Source organism: Perognathus longimembris, chromosome 23 (genome assembly GCF_023159225.1).
Source record: "Perognathus longimembris pacificus isolate PPM17 chromosome 23, ASM2315922v1, whole genome shotgun sequence".
Lineage (NCBI taxonomy): Eukaryota > Metazoa > Chordata > Mammalia > Rodentia > Heteromyidae > Perognathus > Perognathus longimembris.
The window spans coordinates 11,023,335-11,041,181 of NC_063183.1; the positions used below are offsets into that span (position 1 = coordinate 11,023,335).

Sequence of the window (17,847 nt, forward strand, 5' to 3'; positions counted from 1 at the left end):
TGAAATTACTGACATAAAATTACTTCATTTTTACACAGTTGAGGATTATTGAAATAGCAAATAATTTGCTTCTGGTTGGTGGAATCTTTATGTTTGAAAACTATCCTTATTTTATACAAGGTAATTGCTACTAGCATTGTAGATGATGATTATAAAAATGAGACAAGGAGCTCATTGTTCTCTTTTCATGATGTTGGCGTTGGTACTGGGTAATCTCCCTTTTTTGTGGGGTCTTTTTTTTTCCTTTTTTTGTCAGTTATGAGGCTTGAACTCTGGGCCTGGGTGCTGTTCCCGAGCTCTTAAGCTCAAAGCTAGTGGTCTTACTAGTTGAGCCATAGCACTACTTACAGTTTTCTGAATGGTTTATTTGAAGATAAGAATTTCATGGACTTTCCTGTCCAGCCTGGCTTTGAACCATGGTCCATAGATCTCAGCCTCCTGAGTAGCTAGTATTACAGGTGTGAGCCACCAGCGTCCAGCTTGTGGGGTCTTTGTAGTCCAGGTTGACCTAGAACTGCTGCCCAGCCTTCTGTGTCATCCTCCCAAGTGCTGACACTAGATCGTCTTTCCATGCTTATCACTTGTATACTTTCTTATATTAATGTTTGCCTATAGGATAGATCACTGGTTGTAGATACATATGATTGTTCTGTTAGAATCATAGTCATGTATAATTCATTTAGTTAATTTTTCATCAGTTTTGTTTATGACTTAGATGTGTGGGTGAGCATAAGCTGCTTTCATCACTTATATAATGATAGAATAACATGTTGAAAGACAGTCTTATGTCCTGATTTCTTCCAGGTACTTGTCATGGGCCTTAGATACGAATCAGGAAGAACGAGACAAAGGGAAAACAGTCGAAGTTGGTCGGGCCTATTTTGAAACGGAAAAGAAGCACTTCACAATTCTGGATGCCCCTGGCCACAAGAGTTTTGTCCCCAATATGATTGGTGGGGCTTCTCAAGCCGATTTGGCTGTGTTGGTAAGAAAGACATTTCTAATCCATTTATATATTTAGTAGCAGCCTACCTTGTACTTGTTTTCTTTTTTTACAGTGCTAGTTGTATCTTAAATATTTGAATTTACCTTCTAAAAGTTAGAATTTAGGTTGCAGTGAATCATAATGTCAGATCTTTTCCTCCCTCCCTCCCCTTTCCCTTTCCCTTTCTTTTGCTGTTAGAGTAATCTGCCCAGGAAACTATTTTTGCTTCTGAAAATAACATTTCAACCTTTTTCTCCCACTGCTAATGTATGATGGAAGATACTTTGTTACAAACACACGAGGAATGAATAACAAACTACCTTTTTTTGTTTCTTTGTTTTGAGACCAGGTCTCCCTGTGTCCCTCAAGATGGTATAATCCTCCAGCCTCAGCCTTCTGAGGTATTAGAGGCATGCATTAAACCTATATCATCTGTTTTTCAAGGCCATCAGTCATTCCTCAAATTTATCAGTGAACAGACCTTTTTTTTTCTTTGTTGGTCAAGGGGCTTGAACTCAAGGCCTGGGCGCAGTCTCTTGAGATTTGAGCCACAGGGTCACTTTGGTTTTCTGGTGGCTAATTGGAGATTAGAGTCTCATGGAGCCAGGCATGCCGGTGGCTCACACCTGAATCCTAGCCATTCAGGAGGCTGAGATCTGAGGATTGCAGTGGTAGAGTACTGGCTTTGAGCACAAAGAGGCTCAGGTACAGCTCCCAGGCCCTGAGTTCAAACCCCACAACTGCGCCCCCCCTCCCCCCACCCCTGAAAAAAAAGTCTCTTGGACTTTCCTGCCCAAAGTCCCCGGGCTGATTCTGAACTTTGATCCTCAGATCTCAGCCTCCTGAATAGGTAGGATTACAGGCTTGAGCCAAGTACTTAGAACAGCATGCTTGCTAGGAAGGCGTTCTACCATTTGAACCACATTCCAGCTTCTCCACCACCCCCGTGTTTTGCTTTAATTATTTTTCAGGAATGGTCTTGAATTTTTGTATAGGTCTAGGCTTAGGTCTTGATCTTCTTACCTATGCTTCCTTTTAGGCTGAGGTCACAAGCATGTGGCCCATTCCCAGCTTACATATTGACATGGGGCCTTGCTAGCTTTTTTTCCTGGCCTGGCTTGAACAGCATTTCCTTCAATCTCTACCTTCTGAGTAGCTGGGATTACATGTGTGAGCCATTGTAACCAGTCCAATTTTTTTTTTTTTTTTTTTTTTTTTGCCAGTCCTGGGCCTTGGACTCAGGGCCTGAGCACTGTCCCTGGCTTCTTCTCGCTCAAGGCTAGCACTCTGCCGCTTGAGCCACAGCACCGCTTCTGGCGGTTTTCTGTATATGTGGTGCTGGGGAATCGAACCTAGGGCCTCGTGTATCCGAGGCAGGCACTCTTGCCACTAGGCCATATCCCCAGCCCCCCAATTTTTTGTTTTAGTGTGCACATACTAAGCATAAACTATACTACTGAGCTATGTTCTTAGTCCCATACATAGATATCTGAGTTATAAAATATACAGATATACTAGATTTGGGGGGAGTTAAGGAGTTGGAAGAAATAACCTTATCTTCTTTCCTCTTTTTGGTTGGAAAACGAAAAAGCTTAAACACGTGCCCTTCCACTGAGCTACACCTCCAACCGAAACACTCAAGCTGTCTAGACATGGATGTGACATTCAAGGCAGCCTGTATGTGCTGGCTCATTTGCTTCTGTTCTTTGTTGTAACTGAAAGGGAAGATGTTTTACTGTTGGAGGAGTACCTGAATCTGTGAGTCAATTACTGATTTCTTGGAATAGGTAATCTCAGCGAGGAAAGGAGAGTTTGAAACTGGATTTGAAAAAGGAGGACAGACAAGAGAACATGCAATGTTGGCAAAGACAGCTGGTGTGAAACACTTGATTGTGCTTATTAATAAGATGGATGACCCAACAGTGAATTGGAGCAATGAGAGGTGAGTGTGGATGTTTCTCTGCTTTCTAGACCTGATGGAAAAAGGATAGTTTCAAATTTTCCCTAGTTCTTTTCTAAATCTTCATTTGTTTTCTGGTGAAACTAAAGTTCATTTGGTGCCATTATAGTTAAATTACTTTAAAAATTCACAGATATGAAGAATGCAAAGAGAAACTAGTGCCATTTTTGAAGAAAGTTGGCTTCAATCCCAAAAAGGACATTCACTTTATGCCCTGTTCAGGACTAACTGGAGCAAATCTTAAAGAGCAGTCAGAGTTCTGTCCATGGTACAGGTAAGTGACCTTTTCAAAAAACTCTCTAAATAATAAAGGGGCTGGGAATAATAAAGGGGCTTAGCAGTAGAGTGCTTGCCTAGCATGCATGAAGCCCTGGGTTCGATTCCTCGGCACCACATAAGCAGAAAAAGCCAGAAGTGGCTCTGTGGCTCAAGAGGTAGAGTGCGGGGCTGGGAATATGGCCTAGTGGTAGAATGCTCATCTCGTATACATGAAGCCCTGGGTTCGATTCCTCAACACCCTATATGTAGAAAAAGCTGGAAGTGGCACTGTGGCTCAAGTGGCAGAGTGCTAGCCTTGAGCAAAAAGAAGCCAGGGACAGTGCTCAGGTCCTGAGTCTCAAACCCCAGGACTGGCAAAATAATAATAATAATATGTAATTTAAGAAAATATTGGCACAATAACCTTGGCTTTAAAAATACTTGATCTAGATCTGGTAATGTGGCTTAGCAGTAGGGTGCTTGCCTAGCAGGTTTGATTCCTTAGCACCACATAAACAGAAAAAGCTGGAAGTGGCTCTGTGGCTCAAGAGGTAGAGTGCTAGCCTTGAGCAAAAAGAAGCCAGGGACAGGCACTAGGAATGTGGCTTAGTGGTAGAGTGCTTGCCTAGCATGCATGAAGCCCTGGGTTCCATTCCTTAGTACCATATAAACAGAAAAGGCTGGAAGTGGTGCTGTCGCTGAAGTGGTAGATCACTAGCCTTGAGCACAGAGAGGCTCAGGGACAGAGCTCAGGCCCTCAGTTCAAGACTGGCAAAAAACAAAACAACAACAAAAAAAACTAGGGTCAGTGCTCAGTCCCTGAGTCCAGGCCCTAGGACTGGCAAAAAACAGCAACAACAACAAAATTTGATCCAGTCTGAACACTGGTGGCTCACACCTGTAATTTTTTTTGTAATTTATTTATTAATTAAACAAATTTTTTGACAAGGTGTTGTGCAAAAAGGGTACAGTTACATAGTAGGGCAGTGTGTACATTTCTTGTGATATTGTACACCCTGTTTTTCTTTCCCTTCCCTAGGTCAGGTAGACATATATACAATACACAATGTACCAAGAACATATACAGTAGCCACGTGGCCCACGCCAAAGAAAATTCACCTAGGGCTTTAAATGTAATGTCGACATTAGACAATATGTCGACAATAGTCTTATATGAACGTACATACATAGCTTTGGAGCTATTGTATTCCACTGAGAGGTCAATTTTTGACCTTTATATGTTGAGTAGTTGTTTGGTTTTAGTTACATAATGTTGGGTCGCTGACACAATCCTGTGGGAAATACCATTTGACAAGAAGTTTTTGGTTTCACAGACCTGGTCTCTACTGTCTCCCCTTCACCCCATCTTAACAGTCATATATCTGGGAGATCATGCCCCTTTGTTTTCCCACACCTGTAATCTTAGCTACTTAGGAGGCTGAGATCTGAGGATTGTGGTTCAAAGCCAGCCAGGGCAGAAAAGTCCCTGTGAGACTCTTTATCTCCAATAAGTATTCAAAAAAGCCAGAAGTAGTGCTGTGGCTCAAGTGGTAGAGTGCTTGCCTTGAGCACAAAGAATCTCAGAGACAGTGCCCAGGCCTTGAGTTCAAACCCCATGAATGGAAGAGAAAACAAAACTTTATCCAGCTGGGCAGATTGATATGTGCTTGTTATTCTAGCTACTTGAAAATGAAAATTGGGAGGATCACAGTTTGAGGTTAAAAAGTTCAGCAGTCTTTATCTCAACTAATAAAAGCTGGGCTTAGAGGCCTATGTCTAATTACAGCTACTTGGGATGCATGAGTATAGGAGGTTTATGGTCTGAGGTTGACTATAGGCAAAAGCTGGAGACAGACTTGGAAAATAACTAAGAGCACCAAGAACTTGGAGGTATGCCTCCAGGGGTAGAGCTTTTGCCCAGCAAGCCCTGAGTTTCAAATCCATAGAACCACCCTCCAAAAAATAAGGGCTTTGTCTTTTAATTGGATTGAATTTTTTAGTTTTGTGCTGGATACGTGATTAGCTACTATTTCTTTGAATTTGTAGGTTGCCTCTACTTTAACTTCGTATGGGTGGGGGGGAGAGGGGATTGAGTGCTAGAAATTTAAGCTAGGGCTTTGCACATACTAAGAATACACTGTCACAAAGCTACGCTCCAGCCCGCCCTTTTTAATTTCTTGATGGTATGCTTTGACACAACAGGTTTCTATTTTGATGAAATCTAATTTGTATATATTTTTTGTTGTTGATATTTTGATGACTTAAACTCAGAAAACACTGTTGCTTTAGGGACAAAAGATGTAACCCTCTGTTTTCTTCTGAGTGTCTTCTAGCTTTAGCTTTTTTATGTAATATAACCATGTTTTTTGTTTAGGTTATAGTTAGCTGACTGCTTAAGGTTTTCATATTTGTGTTGAATTTCTTTAATGGATTTTTTATGTTCTCAGTGGATTACCATTTATTCCTTACCTGGATAATTTGCCAAACTTCAATAGATCAGCTGATGGACCAATCAGGCTGCCAATTGTGGATAAGTATAAGGTACACAAAGTATTATTAAGGAAACTGTGGTTTATGAAGAAGTGAAATAATTGTTTTGTATTGTTACTAATGAGGAAACTTTATTAGTTTGTTTGCTTATAGTGGATCTGGAATGTGAACTTAAGGCCTTGCTCTTGGTGGGAAATGCTCTACCACTTAACATATAAATACCAACCAACATTTCTTTCTATGTGTGTGTGGGTTGGGGAGGGTTACAGGGGGTCTTGAACCTGAGCCTTTATGCTCTAGCTTAGCTTTTTACTCACAGTTGGCACTCTACTACTTGAGCCACACTTCTTGTTTTTTTGTTTTGTTTTTTTTGGCCAGTCCTGGGCCTTGGACTCAGGGCCTGAGCACTGTCCCTGGCTTCCTTTTGCTCAAGGCTAGCACTCTGCCACTTGAGCCACAGCGCCACTTCTGGCCGTTTTCTGTATATGTGGTGCTGGGGAATCGAACCCAGGGCCTCATGTATACGAGGCAAGCTCTCTTGCCACTAGGCCATATCCCCAGCCCTTGAGCCACACTTCTACCTCCAGTTTTTTGCTGGATAATTGGTGATACGAGTTTCTTATATTTGTCTGCCCTGGCTGGCTTTGATCTTTGATCCTTCAGCTTCCTGAATAGCTAAGGTTATAGATATGACCCTCCCATACCTCCCATAAGTTTTGTGTTCTTACTGCTGCTGTACAAGTGGCTCAATGGCCCTAGCACAAAGTAGAATCCCACATAGTTTACTCATAAATAGAAATCACTAGCTCAAGAGGTGGAGTGCTGGGGCTGGGAATATGGCCTAGTGGCAAGAGTGCTTGCCTCGTATACATGAAGCCCAGGGTTCGATTCCCCAGCACCACATATATAGAAAACGGGCAGAAGTGGCGCTGTGGCTCAAGTGGCAGAATGCTAGCCTTGAGCAAAAAGAAGCCAGGGACAGTGCTCAGGCCCTGAGTCCAAGGCCCAGGACTGGGGGAAAAAAAAAAAAAGAAAAGAAAAGGTGGAGTGCCAGCTGTGATTTAAGAAAAGGGGTGTGTATGTGTGGCTTAGCGTAAAAGTGCTTGCCTAGCATGCACGAAGCCCTGGGTTTGATTTCTCAACACCACATAAACAGAAAAAGCTGGAAGTGGCTCTGTGGCTCAAGAGGTAGAGTGCTAGCCTTGAGCAAAAAGAAGCCAGGGACAGTTCCCAGACCCTGAGTTCAAGCCCCAGGACTAGAAATAAAAAGAAAGACATGTAAGAAGTTTGAAGCCCTGAGTTCAAGCCCTGTACCAGCACCAAGGAAAAAAATAGAATTTTAAACTTGACGTTTGTGTTTTAAATTTCACCCAGGATATGGGCACTGTGGTCCTGGGAAAGCTGGAATCCGGATCTATTTGTAAAGGCCAGCAGCTTGTCATGATGCCAAACAAGGTATGAATTTGGTTACACTTTTTTCTGTTGTTTTGTTATTCTAAAGTTTTATAATTATAGTTTGAATCTGTACCCAAGATATTATCAAACTTATGAACATAAACCATACCAAGTATTTTTTTTAACTATTATAATCTTGGTACTAGTTTTATAAGGTGAGGCTAAAATATTTCTTGGGTTCTGTAGGAACATGAGTTTCCACAAAAGGCATAGATTGCCCAAGAAATCTTAAAATTATATAGGCCTCCTAATTTCAAGGAAACTAAGCTTTGACACTAACTTTCTATTTGAGCCACCTAAAAAAAAAAAAGAAAGTATTAGCAAGCTGAAACTTTTCAAAAGCCTAGGGGTTTTCATTAAAACAACTTCCTAATGATTGAGAACAAACATGCTTTTATTATTCAGTAACAAATGGAGAGTCAGCCTTTTTAGAAGCATAGGTGCAGCTGGTGCTGGTGACTCACACCTGTAATCCTGGTTATTCAGGAGGCTGAAATCTGAGGATCACAGTTTGAAGCCAGCCTGGGCAGGAAAGTCTGAGATTCTTATCTCCAGTTAGCCACCAGAAGTGGCAATTTGCCTCAAAGTGGTAGAGCCTTGAGCAAAAAGAGCTCAGGGATAGTGCCAAGTGCCATGACCAACCAAAAATAAATAAGGAGAGCACAGGTGCCCAGGAAGTAGTCCATTCTGTGAACGAGTAGACAATGATTTGGAACAGTATCATAACTTGATCTAGCCCAATGGGGTGAATACAAGTTTAATTGTGTTTACATGTCCTGTTTATATTTGTACCTTCTAAATAGCTGGGGTTACTGGTGTGAGCATACATGCCCAGGTGCAGCCTACTTTTTCTAAGGTGATTATTTCTTCAACTTGAAGGCTAATAAACTGGAAATAGCGGATGGTTGAGTTTTTGCACAGTTTTGTCTATAAGGCTGTCACCAAAGTCACAAAATAAGGTAGACTGATAGGGAAGAGTACTAGAGAATGACTGACTGCTTTGTGGATACAGTGTCAAAGCTGTTTTGTACCTAAATAGAGGAAAAGGCAATACAACACCAAACATATACTAGATGCCACCAAATTATGCTGTAAAATAGTTTACAATATTAGATTATACGTATTATAACAAAATGTTCTACTAGTACAAAAAATTAGTGCCCAGGTATACCTTCAGTGAGGGTCTTTGTGACAAAGTACCAAGTGTTTGGCTAGGAAGCTGTAGCTTTGTGCCAATTACAGGATGGGTCACCTAGAGTCTTAGGTTAGTCCTCTTGATTGTTAGTGGAGAGAGCTAACAATGCTTTTATATAGATTCAAGCTATTTTAGATTTGAAAATTGTTGTTGGCATCCTTACCACACGCAAGAAAACGTGTGCACATTATACACATGATTAGTATTAATAATTCAGAATATATAAAGAACTTACAACTCAACAAGAACAAACAAATCTTAAAGTAACCTGACTGAAAGGGAGGCAAAGGACTGGAGTGGACATTTCTCCAAAGTATAGATGAGCAGCAAGCTTGTGAAGCAGTGTACAGCGATGGTGCCTCAGTAGGCTCATTGGGTGGCTGTGCCAGTGCTGTTGTTGAGTGTTCTAGGTATAAAATTGTGCAGTTCAAGTTTCTGCATAACCTAGCCTACCTTTTGCCCCAGGTGCCTTTTGTACCCAGTCCCCACCCCCCTTTTTTTTTTGGCCAGTCCTGGGGCTTGGACTCAGGGCCTGAGCACTGTCCCTGGCTTCTTTTTGCTCAAGGCTAGCACTCTGCCACTTGAGCCACAGCGCCACTTCTGGCCATTTTCTGTATATGTGGTGCTGGGGAATCGAACCCATGTATACGAGGCAAGCACTCTTGCCACTAGGCCATATCCCCAGCCCCCTCAGTCCCTTTTGAACCCATCTGCCTTAGCCTCTGGAGTTCAGAGAGTATAGGTGTGTGTCACCATGCCAGGCCTGGTAATACTCTTTCTGAAAGTATATTCCTGAAAGAACTAAAACATAGTCTTAGGTCTTTGCACAAGAATATTAAGTACATTTTATGCTGTATGATACAATGAATGTATCAGAAAAGCTCCAACCTTGGTTTCTTTTCAAGCACAACGTGGAAGTTCTTGGGATACTTTCTGACGATGTGGAAACTGATTCTGTGGCCCCAGGTGAAAACCTCAAAATCAGACTGAAAGGAATTGAAGAAGAGGAGATTCTTCCGGGCTTCATACTTTGTGACCTTAGTAATCTTTGTCATTCTGGACGCACATTCGATGCCCAGGTAAGCCAGTTAGGGTAGTTTTCTTCATATCTAAATTAGAATTCATATCTAAGTTAGAATTTTAGTGCTCTTGGTCCTAAATAGTTGTGACATGCCACTAAAGAACATGAAGGGGGATAGAAATAGCAGAAATAATTCACATATCTGAGTTATGGTGTGTATCTCTTCAGAATGGAATGGTTTTGCCTACTTTGTTTTTTGACCTCTTGACACAAGTTAGAATATTTGATAACCACTTCATAAAAGCCAGATGCTAGATGGTGGTGTGATGTAGCATTTGTTTCTTTTTTTTTAATTTTGTTTTTTGGCAGTACTGCAATTGAACTCAGGGCTTACACTTGCTAGCAGGTATTCTGTCACTTGAACTATACCTTCAGCACATGTTTTCTTTAAATTTTTAAAAAAATTATTTAGGTGATGTACAGAGGGGCTACAGTTACTAAGTCAGGTATAAAGTACATTTCTTTTTTGACAATGTCACCCCTTCCCTTGCTCTCTTCTCCAGCCCATTTTCGCATGTTATCTTCAAGATAGGATCTCGCTTTATGCTCAAACCTGCCTAGGTTTTAGGTCATTTCCTGCAGTAATAATGAGCATGTCTAGCTTGTGCCACTGCCCAAATGTTATGCTTCCTCAGCTGACACAACATTGGTTGAGATGGTCTTTTCTAACTTTTTACGCCTGTTTGATCTTAAACTTGGACCGTAATCCTCTGCTACTCCCCGCCCTCAATTATTTTTTCTCTCCCCCTCCCCCCAGTCCTGGGCCTTAACTCAGGGCTTGGGCTTTGTCCCAGAGCCTCTCTGTGCTCAAAGCTAGCACTCTACCACTTGAGCCACAGCCCACCATTTCTAGTTTTTTCTGTGTATGTGGTACTGAGGAATCAATCCCAGGGCTTCATGCATGCTAGTCAAGCACTCTATACTAAGCCACATTCCCAGCCCCTCTGCTATTTTCTCCAAAGTAGGTGAGATAACAGGATGTGAGGGGGGGGGGGTTCTTTGGTGCTTGAACTGGAGACTCTCTGCCACTGACTCATAGTCACACAACTCCTTTGTGTTTTTGTTTTTGTTTTTTTCAATAGGATCTTACATTTATTCCTAGGCCCACCTGGATCTCAGCCTTCTATTTTTACTTTCCAAATATACTTTCCCTGGGATAACAGATACATGCCACTGTGTCCAGCTCTTTTTTTTTTTTACTGGTTGACATGGTGATCTCAAACTTTTTGCCTGCACTGGTCTAAAACTGGTCCTCCCAGTATTCATCTTCTGGGTCCCGGCAATTTTTTGGGGGGGAGCAGGGGCAGTCCTGGGGCTTGGGACTCAGCGCCTGAGCTCTGTCCCTGGCTTGTTTTTGCTCAAGGCTAGCATTCTACCCCTAAGCCACATTCCCAGCCCCTGGGAGCTATTTCTTAATAGTACCACCCTGCTGAAAATGTCTTTCACTCTAAGGCATGGTTACCTTGGGAGTCAGATTTGTCTGCTCATTGACAGCAGATAGTTACCTGCTGTCACAAAAGGGATCATATGCACACTTGTTATTAAAGAGTAAATGGCAGTGTTCATAGAACTTGGTATGTATTATTCTAAAGTATGATGACCAATGTTAGATTTTAGGTCACATGATAGGTTTACATTTGCTGAGAAGTAGGTAGAACTGTGGTGGAAGCCCATGGGGCTAGCTTGTGGATGTCAGGATGAGCTTTGTTTTCTAGGGAATAAAAGCTGCCTGCTGTGCCTTTGTGGTGACCAAGCACTGCTCATTTTGATAGAGGAGGGTCTTGATAGTCTGCTTTGAAGTGAGGCAGCCTAATTTATTCTATGAACAAAATACTTGGGTTATCTGCTGGGCGCTGGTGGCTCACACCTGTAATCCTACATAATCAGGAAGCTGAGATCTGAGGACCATGGTTCAAAGCCCAGGAAAGTCATGGAGACTCTTATCTCATAAACTACCCAGAAAAGGCCAGAAGTGGTGCTTTGGGTCAAGTGGTAGAGCACTCACATTGAGCACACCAGAGGCCAGGGACAGTAGTACCCAGGCCCGGAATTCAAACCCAGGACTAGCAAAAACAAAAAAGAAACTTAGGGTGGGGTGTGTGTATGTGAGCCAATTCTGGAGCTTGAATTAAGGTCTAGGCACACTGGCCCTTTTGTACTCAAGGCCATTGCTCTACCATTTGAGCCCCAAATCCATTTTTGGCTTTTTTGGTGATTCATTTGAGGTAAGAGTTGAACAGACTTCTCTGTACAGGCTGGCTTTGAACTGAGATCCTCAGGTCTCAGCCTCTCAAGTACAGGTTCGGGAGGCTATCACATATTGAAAAGACTATGCTGCAAATTCTTTCTTGTGATGTTCTCTGCCACCTTGCTTACCTTAGGAATAAATTTTGTTGTCTGTTGACAGATAGTGATTATAGAGCACAAGTCCATCATCTGCCCAGGGTATAACGCGGTGCTGCACATTCACACCTGTATTGAGGAAGTCGAAATAACTGTGAGTTTGTTTTTAATGAAAGACTTATTTTATCTTGAAAATAATTTCTCTGCAATAGTGATTTTGTTTGTTTGAGATGGTCTTCCTTTGTGTCCCAAAGTGGCCTTGAATTCATGATCCTTCTGACTCCCTCTACCCACTGGGATTATAATTATGTGCCTTCATGACCAGATTTCATCTTATTCTTACAAGTTGCTTGTATTTGGAACTTTCTCAACCTTTTTCAACCTCCTCAACCTTTTTTTCTTGCCTAGGCCTTAATCTGCTTGGTAGACAAAAAATCAGGAGAAAAAAGTAAGACTCGACCTCGTTTTGTGAAACAAGATCAAGTATGCATTGCTCGTTTAAGGACAGCAGGAACCATCTGTCTTGAGACCTTTAAAGACTTCCCTCAGATGGGCCGTTTCACCTTGCGAGATGAGGGTAAGAGCTTTCAGACTGATATCTAGGAAATTGCCTTTAGTAATCATCATCTGTGTAGAGCCCACATTGCAGATTTATGTTCTATAAGTCACATAACAAAAGCTTTAAGAATGAAATTATTGAACAGAAAACAGTGAGCAAGGTGTGGAGGATGCACAGATGTTCTTTCAGAGTGGTCCTTCAGGGGCATCCATTTTTGCCTCTGTCTGGTGACTTTTTTAAAAGCTGTAATTTTCCTCTTAGGCCTGGACATGAAATTATTTGATATGAAAAAAGGTGAAACATTTTTGTAGGTTAATACTTTGAACGTAGATAACTATCATAAGACTAGAAAGTTTATGGTATAGTGACAATATAGAATAGTGAACTCACATGAGAATCCAGTGTGAATGTAGCCCATTTAGGGCTTTCACAAAGCATCAAGAACTATGCTAAGCCATGGTGATGAACACAGCCCCTAAACCTTAGAGAAAACTAGAGGAATGATCATTTTACTTTGGATTCATTGAAACTGTATAGAATGGCAACTAAGTACTAGTCAGCCTGACAAAATCAGACAGAAGAAATGAACTGGAGCTTGTGTTTCAACTGGTAGGGTGGCAGCCACGAACAGTTAAGCCAAGCAAGGGCTTAAGCTCTTGAATTTAAACTCCTTGAGTTCAAGAGAAAAAAAAAATAGTTTTACATACTTTTTTTTTTTTTAAATGGGCCTGAACCCAGGGCCAGAGCACTTCTTATGCATATAACCTGAAGAGAAGTTTGGTGTTTCCTTTTGGTGTTTTTTTTTTTTTCCCCCTAGTCCTGGGGCTTGAACTCAGGGCCTGAGCACACTGTCCCTTGCTCATGGCTAGCACTCTGCCAACTTGAGTCACAGCACCACTTCTGGCCTTTTCTATATATGTGGTGCTGAGGAATCGAACCTAGGGCTTCATATATATGAGGCAAGCACTCTTGCCACTAGGCCATATTCCCTGTCCCCCATGATACCCTATAATCCTGGCTACTTAGGAGGCTAAGAATTGCAGTTTGAAGACAACCTAAACAGGAAAGTCTATGAGACTATCTAAAACTCCACAGAAAAGGCCAGAAGTGGTGCTGTGGTTCAAGTGGTAGAGTGCTAGGCTAGACTTGAGTAGAAGCAGCTCAGGGATGTAGTACCTATGCCCTGAGTTCAAGCCCCAGGACCTTCCTCCCCCACCCCCCTCCAATTTTTTTTTTTTACTTTGTTTTAAAAAAATAACTTGGCTATTAGGTTTGGGTTGTCTCCCCTATTCCATAAATATAACTAGATGGATGTGTTCAGTGGATGCAAACTGGATAGTTGCTTAAAGACATTATCTTTCATAGATGTAGTTTACACAACATTAAGTTGTCTTGTTCCAAGCATATAATTGATTGTGGGTTTTTGTTTTTTTTTTTTTTAACCAGTCCTGGGGCTTGAACTCAAGGCCTGAGCACTGTCCCTGGCTTCTTTTTTCTCAAGGCTAGCACTCTCCCACTTGAGCCACAACGCCACTTCTGGCTTTTTCTATATATGTGGTGCTGTGGAATCAAATCCAGGGCTTCACGTATACGAGGCGAGCACTTTACCACTAGGCCATATTCCCAGCCCCCAAGCATACAGTTGAATGAGGTGTGTGTGGCATGTTTAGTTATACAAGCACCACATTCTCATTTGAAAATAGAGGACATCTAAAAAGAAGCTCTTATCAGATCAGTGTCATCCTAGTTCTCACACTCGCCCAACACTGGGCATCTACTAATTCACTTTTTTCTTTGCCTTTTGTGATCATTTCTTGTGGTTTTGGTTTGTTTCTTTTGGCCAGTCCTGGGCCTTGGACTCAGGGCCTGAGCACTGTCCCTGGCTTCTTTATGCTTAAGGCTAGCACTCTGCCACTTGAGTCACAGTGCCACTTCTGGCCGTTTTTTATATATGTGGTGCTGGGGAATCGAACCCAGGGCTTCATGTATATGAGGCAAGCATTCTTGCCACTAGGCCATATTCCCAGCCCCTCTTGTGGTTTTGGGTTCAACCATGTTGTTGCTTATAATTCATTTTTACTGTTGAGTAGAATTCGAATTTGCTACATTAATTTTTCATGCATGTAATACCTCTTTTGTATGCTTTTCCCCCTAATATTTATGACCCACTTTCTAGCCAGGTGCTGATAACTAATGCCTGTAATCCTAGCTGCTCAGGATGTTGAGAGCTGAGGATTGCATTTCAAAGCCAGTCTGGGAAGGAAAATCCATGAGATTCTCATCTCCAGTTAACCAGCAAAAAAGTGGTGTTGTGGCTCCAAGTGGTAGAGTGCTAGTCTTAAGCAGAGAGAGCTCAGGGTCAGCTCTCAGGCCCTGAGTTCAAACCCTATTACTGTAAAAAACAACAAAACAAAAACTCACTTTCTAAAGACAACTTAAACATAAACCATGACTTTTTTTGTTTGTGCTGGTCCAGAGGCTTAAACCAGGTTCTGGGTACTGTTCTTGAGCTTTATTGCTCTGAGAGACATGAATCTCACAGATTTTCCTGCCCCTGCTGGCTTCAAACCACAATTTTCAAATTTCAGCCTCCTAAGTAGCTAGTAGTATAGGTGTGGGCTACTGGTGCCCAGCTATTTTTTTTTTTTTTTTTTTGTAGTCCTGGGGCTTGTACTCAGAGCCTGAGTACTGTCCCTGGCTTCTTTTTGCTCAAGGCTAGCACTCTACCACTTGAGCCACAGTGCCAGTTCTGGCTTTTTCTATATTTGTGGTGCTGCGGAATCGAACCTAGGGCTTCATATAAACGAGGCAAGCACTCTACCACTAGGCCATATTCCCAGTCTCCTAGCTATTACTTTTTTATTAGCATATATTTATTAGCATTAATAATGGGTTTACTGGGGCTGGAGATATGGCCTAGTGGCAAGAGTGCTTGCCTTGTATACATGAGGCCCTGGGTTCGATTCCCCAGCACCATATATACAGAAAACGGCCAGAAGTGGCGCTGTGGCTCAAGTGGCAGAATGCTAGCCTTGAGCAAAAAGAAGCCAGGGACAGTGCTCAGGCCCTGAGTCCAAGGCCCAGGACTGGCCAGCCAGCCAATAAATAAATAAATAAATAAATAAATAAATAAATAAATAAATAAATAAATAAATAAATAAATAAATAAATAAATAAATAAATAAATAAATAAATAAATAAATAAATAAATAAATAAATAAATAAATAAATAAATAGTGATAATTCCTTTAGCTATATATGCATGTCTTTGAATAAGTTCACTCCTTTGCCTTCCACGTTTTTATTAAAATAAGCTCTAATTTGTTTCATAGATTTGATGTTAACTACTGAAAGGTATTTTTTGTATTGTTTGTTTTGTTTTTAACTTCATTTCTAGGTAAGACCATTGCAATCGGAAAAGTTCTGAAACTGGTTCCAGAGAAAGACTAAGCATTTTCTTGATGACCCTGCACAATACTGTGAGGAAAATTGACTGCAAAAGCCTACTTCACACCGCCTTCTCTTACTTTCTGCCCATTAATAAACCTTTCCCCATATTTTGCAAAGAAAAAATTCATAGCAAAAGTCCACATTATGTCAGCTTTCTCATATTGAGAGCTCTGCTATGCCACTGTTGAGTTTTTCCAGATTCCCCCAGCCCTTTCAAACTGCTTCCTTGGACAGATTTGGCAATAGCTTTATAAGTGATGTGGACATAATTGCCTACAATAATGAAAACCTACAGGAATTTTTTTATTTCTTATTTTTAATTTTCTCCCTAGGCATAATTAGTCTTTTTCCCCAGGCAGATCATTCTGAGTGTGCGAGTGTGTGTGCACATGTTAAAAAGACAACTACCATGTTAATAAAATATTCAATTTGAAACCCTTTTCGGTATTTGAATTGCTTTTGAATAATGTTTTTTATCTCGATGTAACATTGTTGCATTAGCTTTTTAACTCCCAAGTAATTGAATACATTTTATTACTTGGATTTTTCTAAACTCCCTGCCCACTACTTTAAATGAGACATGTACAACAATGTTAAAGTTTGTATAATCGGAAAGCATTCGTATGATGCCTTTTGATGATGGGTACTGGTACCTACAGGACATACAGAGAAACACCTTTATGCAACTGTGATGCTGCTTTAGTAGCTAGGTCTTTGGTTATTTTCTGCCAATTTATATTTTAATATGATTTCACCAACACAGTAAGGTGTTTTAAAATGAAAAAAATAGCAAACTGTTGTTTTTATAAGTAAAGCTTACAATTGTACCCCTACCGAAAATTCCATTAACTGGTTTACATTAATGGAATTCACAATAAAGAAAGCATGTTCAGACCTGGCAAAAATGCCTTTTAGTATTTTAAGCACTGCATGCATCTAGTATGAAAACCGTATCAATTACAAGTGCCACTTCTACAAGTTACACAGTCTATTCTTTATATCAGTAACTTTAAAGGTTGGAGGATCCTTGCTGATTAAAGCTAATTCTCAACCGAGTGACTAAATGATCATATTTAGAATCACCAGAAACTGTACAGGCTAAAATTAACAGTGATAGAGTCAAGCACAGCATAAGTTTTATCTCAATTATCTGATGTTGAGTTTTCTTTAAATACAAAGCTGGAATTTACAAACCATGGTCTTGATGAACCACACTGCAGCACTGTGGTAGATTTCAGTTAAAAGCTGACTTTCTGCTATAACTGTCATGATGGAAATGTTCCTAATATTAAGTGGGAAATGAAAAGGGCACATCTGGGTTTATCAGTGGTCTCCACTTTGAATGGGTATTACCATTTATCAAAGACTTGGCCACTTTTACATTGTGATTTGTTTCAAAATAAAATGTTTTGTTAATTGTATGTTTAACATGTCCATTCCCTTATAATATTGCTCCTCAGAAAAGAAAGCCTAGCCCACTGTGTTCCTGTATTTACAGTCACCAAACGTAAAGCTTAATTTTTAATGGTGGTTTCTGAACTATGAGATTTTTGTTTGAGACAAATGAGTCTTAAGTGTTTTATGGACTGCACTTGTGGCTACTAAGTTGCATGAAATCTACATTTCACTATGTCTACAAGTTTCTGGGCTTTCGTTTTTTCGGGGAAGTATGGAAGAATGAATTAGGAAAAGGTTTCTTTTTCAATATGTCCTCATTAATAAGAAAAACTAGCAATTGCTTTGATCTTATTCTTCAAAAGCTTGTCACTGAAATTATTCCCCCAAAAATTTCCCTTCTTAAACTGAACATGTTTCCGAAACCATTTATTTGCTTTTAAAACAAAATATTACGTGCATGTTGCCAAGATTCTCAAGTAAAATGATTTGGATAGAAACTGTGAAGCGCCTACCTCTACAAAATAATGTAATAAAAGTACAAAATATTAACTATAGTTTTCATTGGATCCTTAGCACATTTGCAAGATTAATCCATACTGTACAGTTGATGCGCTTTTTTTTTTTTGCCAGTCCTGGTTCTTGGACTCAGGGCCTGAGCACTGTCCCTGGCTTC

General features: G+C 40.8%; 1 protein-coding gene across 3 annotated transcripts in view; it reads left to right on the forward strand.

The window, feature by feature from the left end:
• The window catches only part of Gspt1 (G1 to S phase transition 1), a 40,342-nt gene that overhangs the window by 19,979 nt on the left and 2,516 nt on the right, over positions 1-17,847 (forward strand). For all 3 annotated transcript variants that reach the window (XM_048332421.1, XM_048332420.1, XM_048332419.1), the window contains 9 exons: positions 805-985; positions 2,773-2,927; positions 3,079-3,219; positions 5,651-5,744; positions 7,068-7,148; positions 9,249-9,422; positions 11,832-11,921; positions 12,176-12,344; positions 15,724-17,777. In XM_048332421.1, the coding sequence (XP_048188378.1) occupies positions 805-985; positions 2,773-2,927; positions 3,079-3,219; positions 5,651-5,744; positions 7,068-7,148; positions 9,249-9,422; positions 11,832-11,921; positions 12,176-12,344; positions 15,724-15,776 (1,138 nt within the window). In that variant the 3' untranslated portion in view covers positions 15,777-17,777. The remainder of the gene's footprint in view (positions 1-804; positions 986-2,772; positions 2,928-3,078; positions 3,220-5,650; positions 5,745-7,067; positions 7,149-9,248; positions 9,423-11,831; positions 11,922-12,175; positions 12,345-15,723; positions 17,778-17,847) is intronic.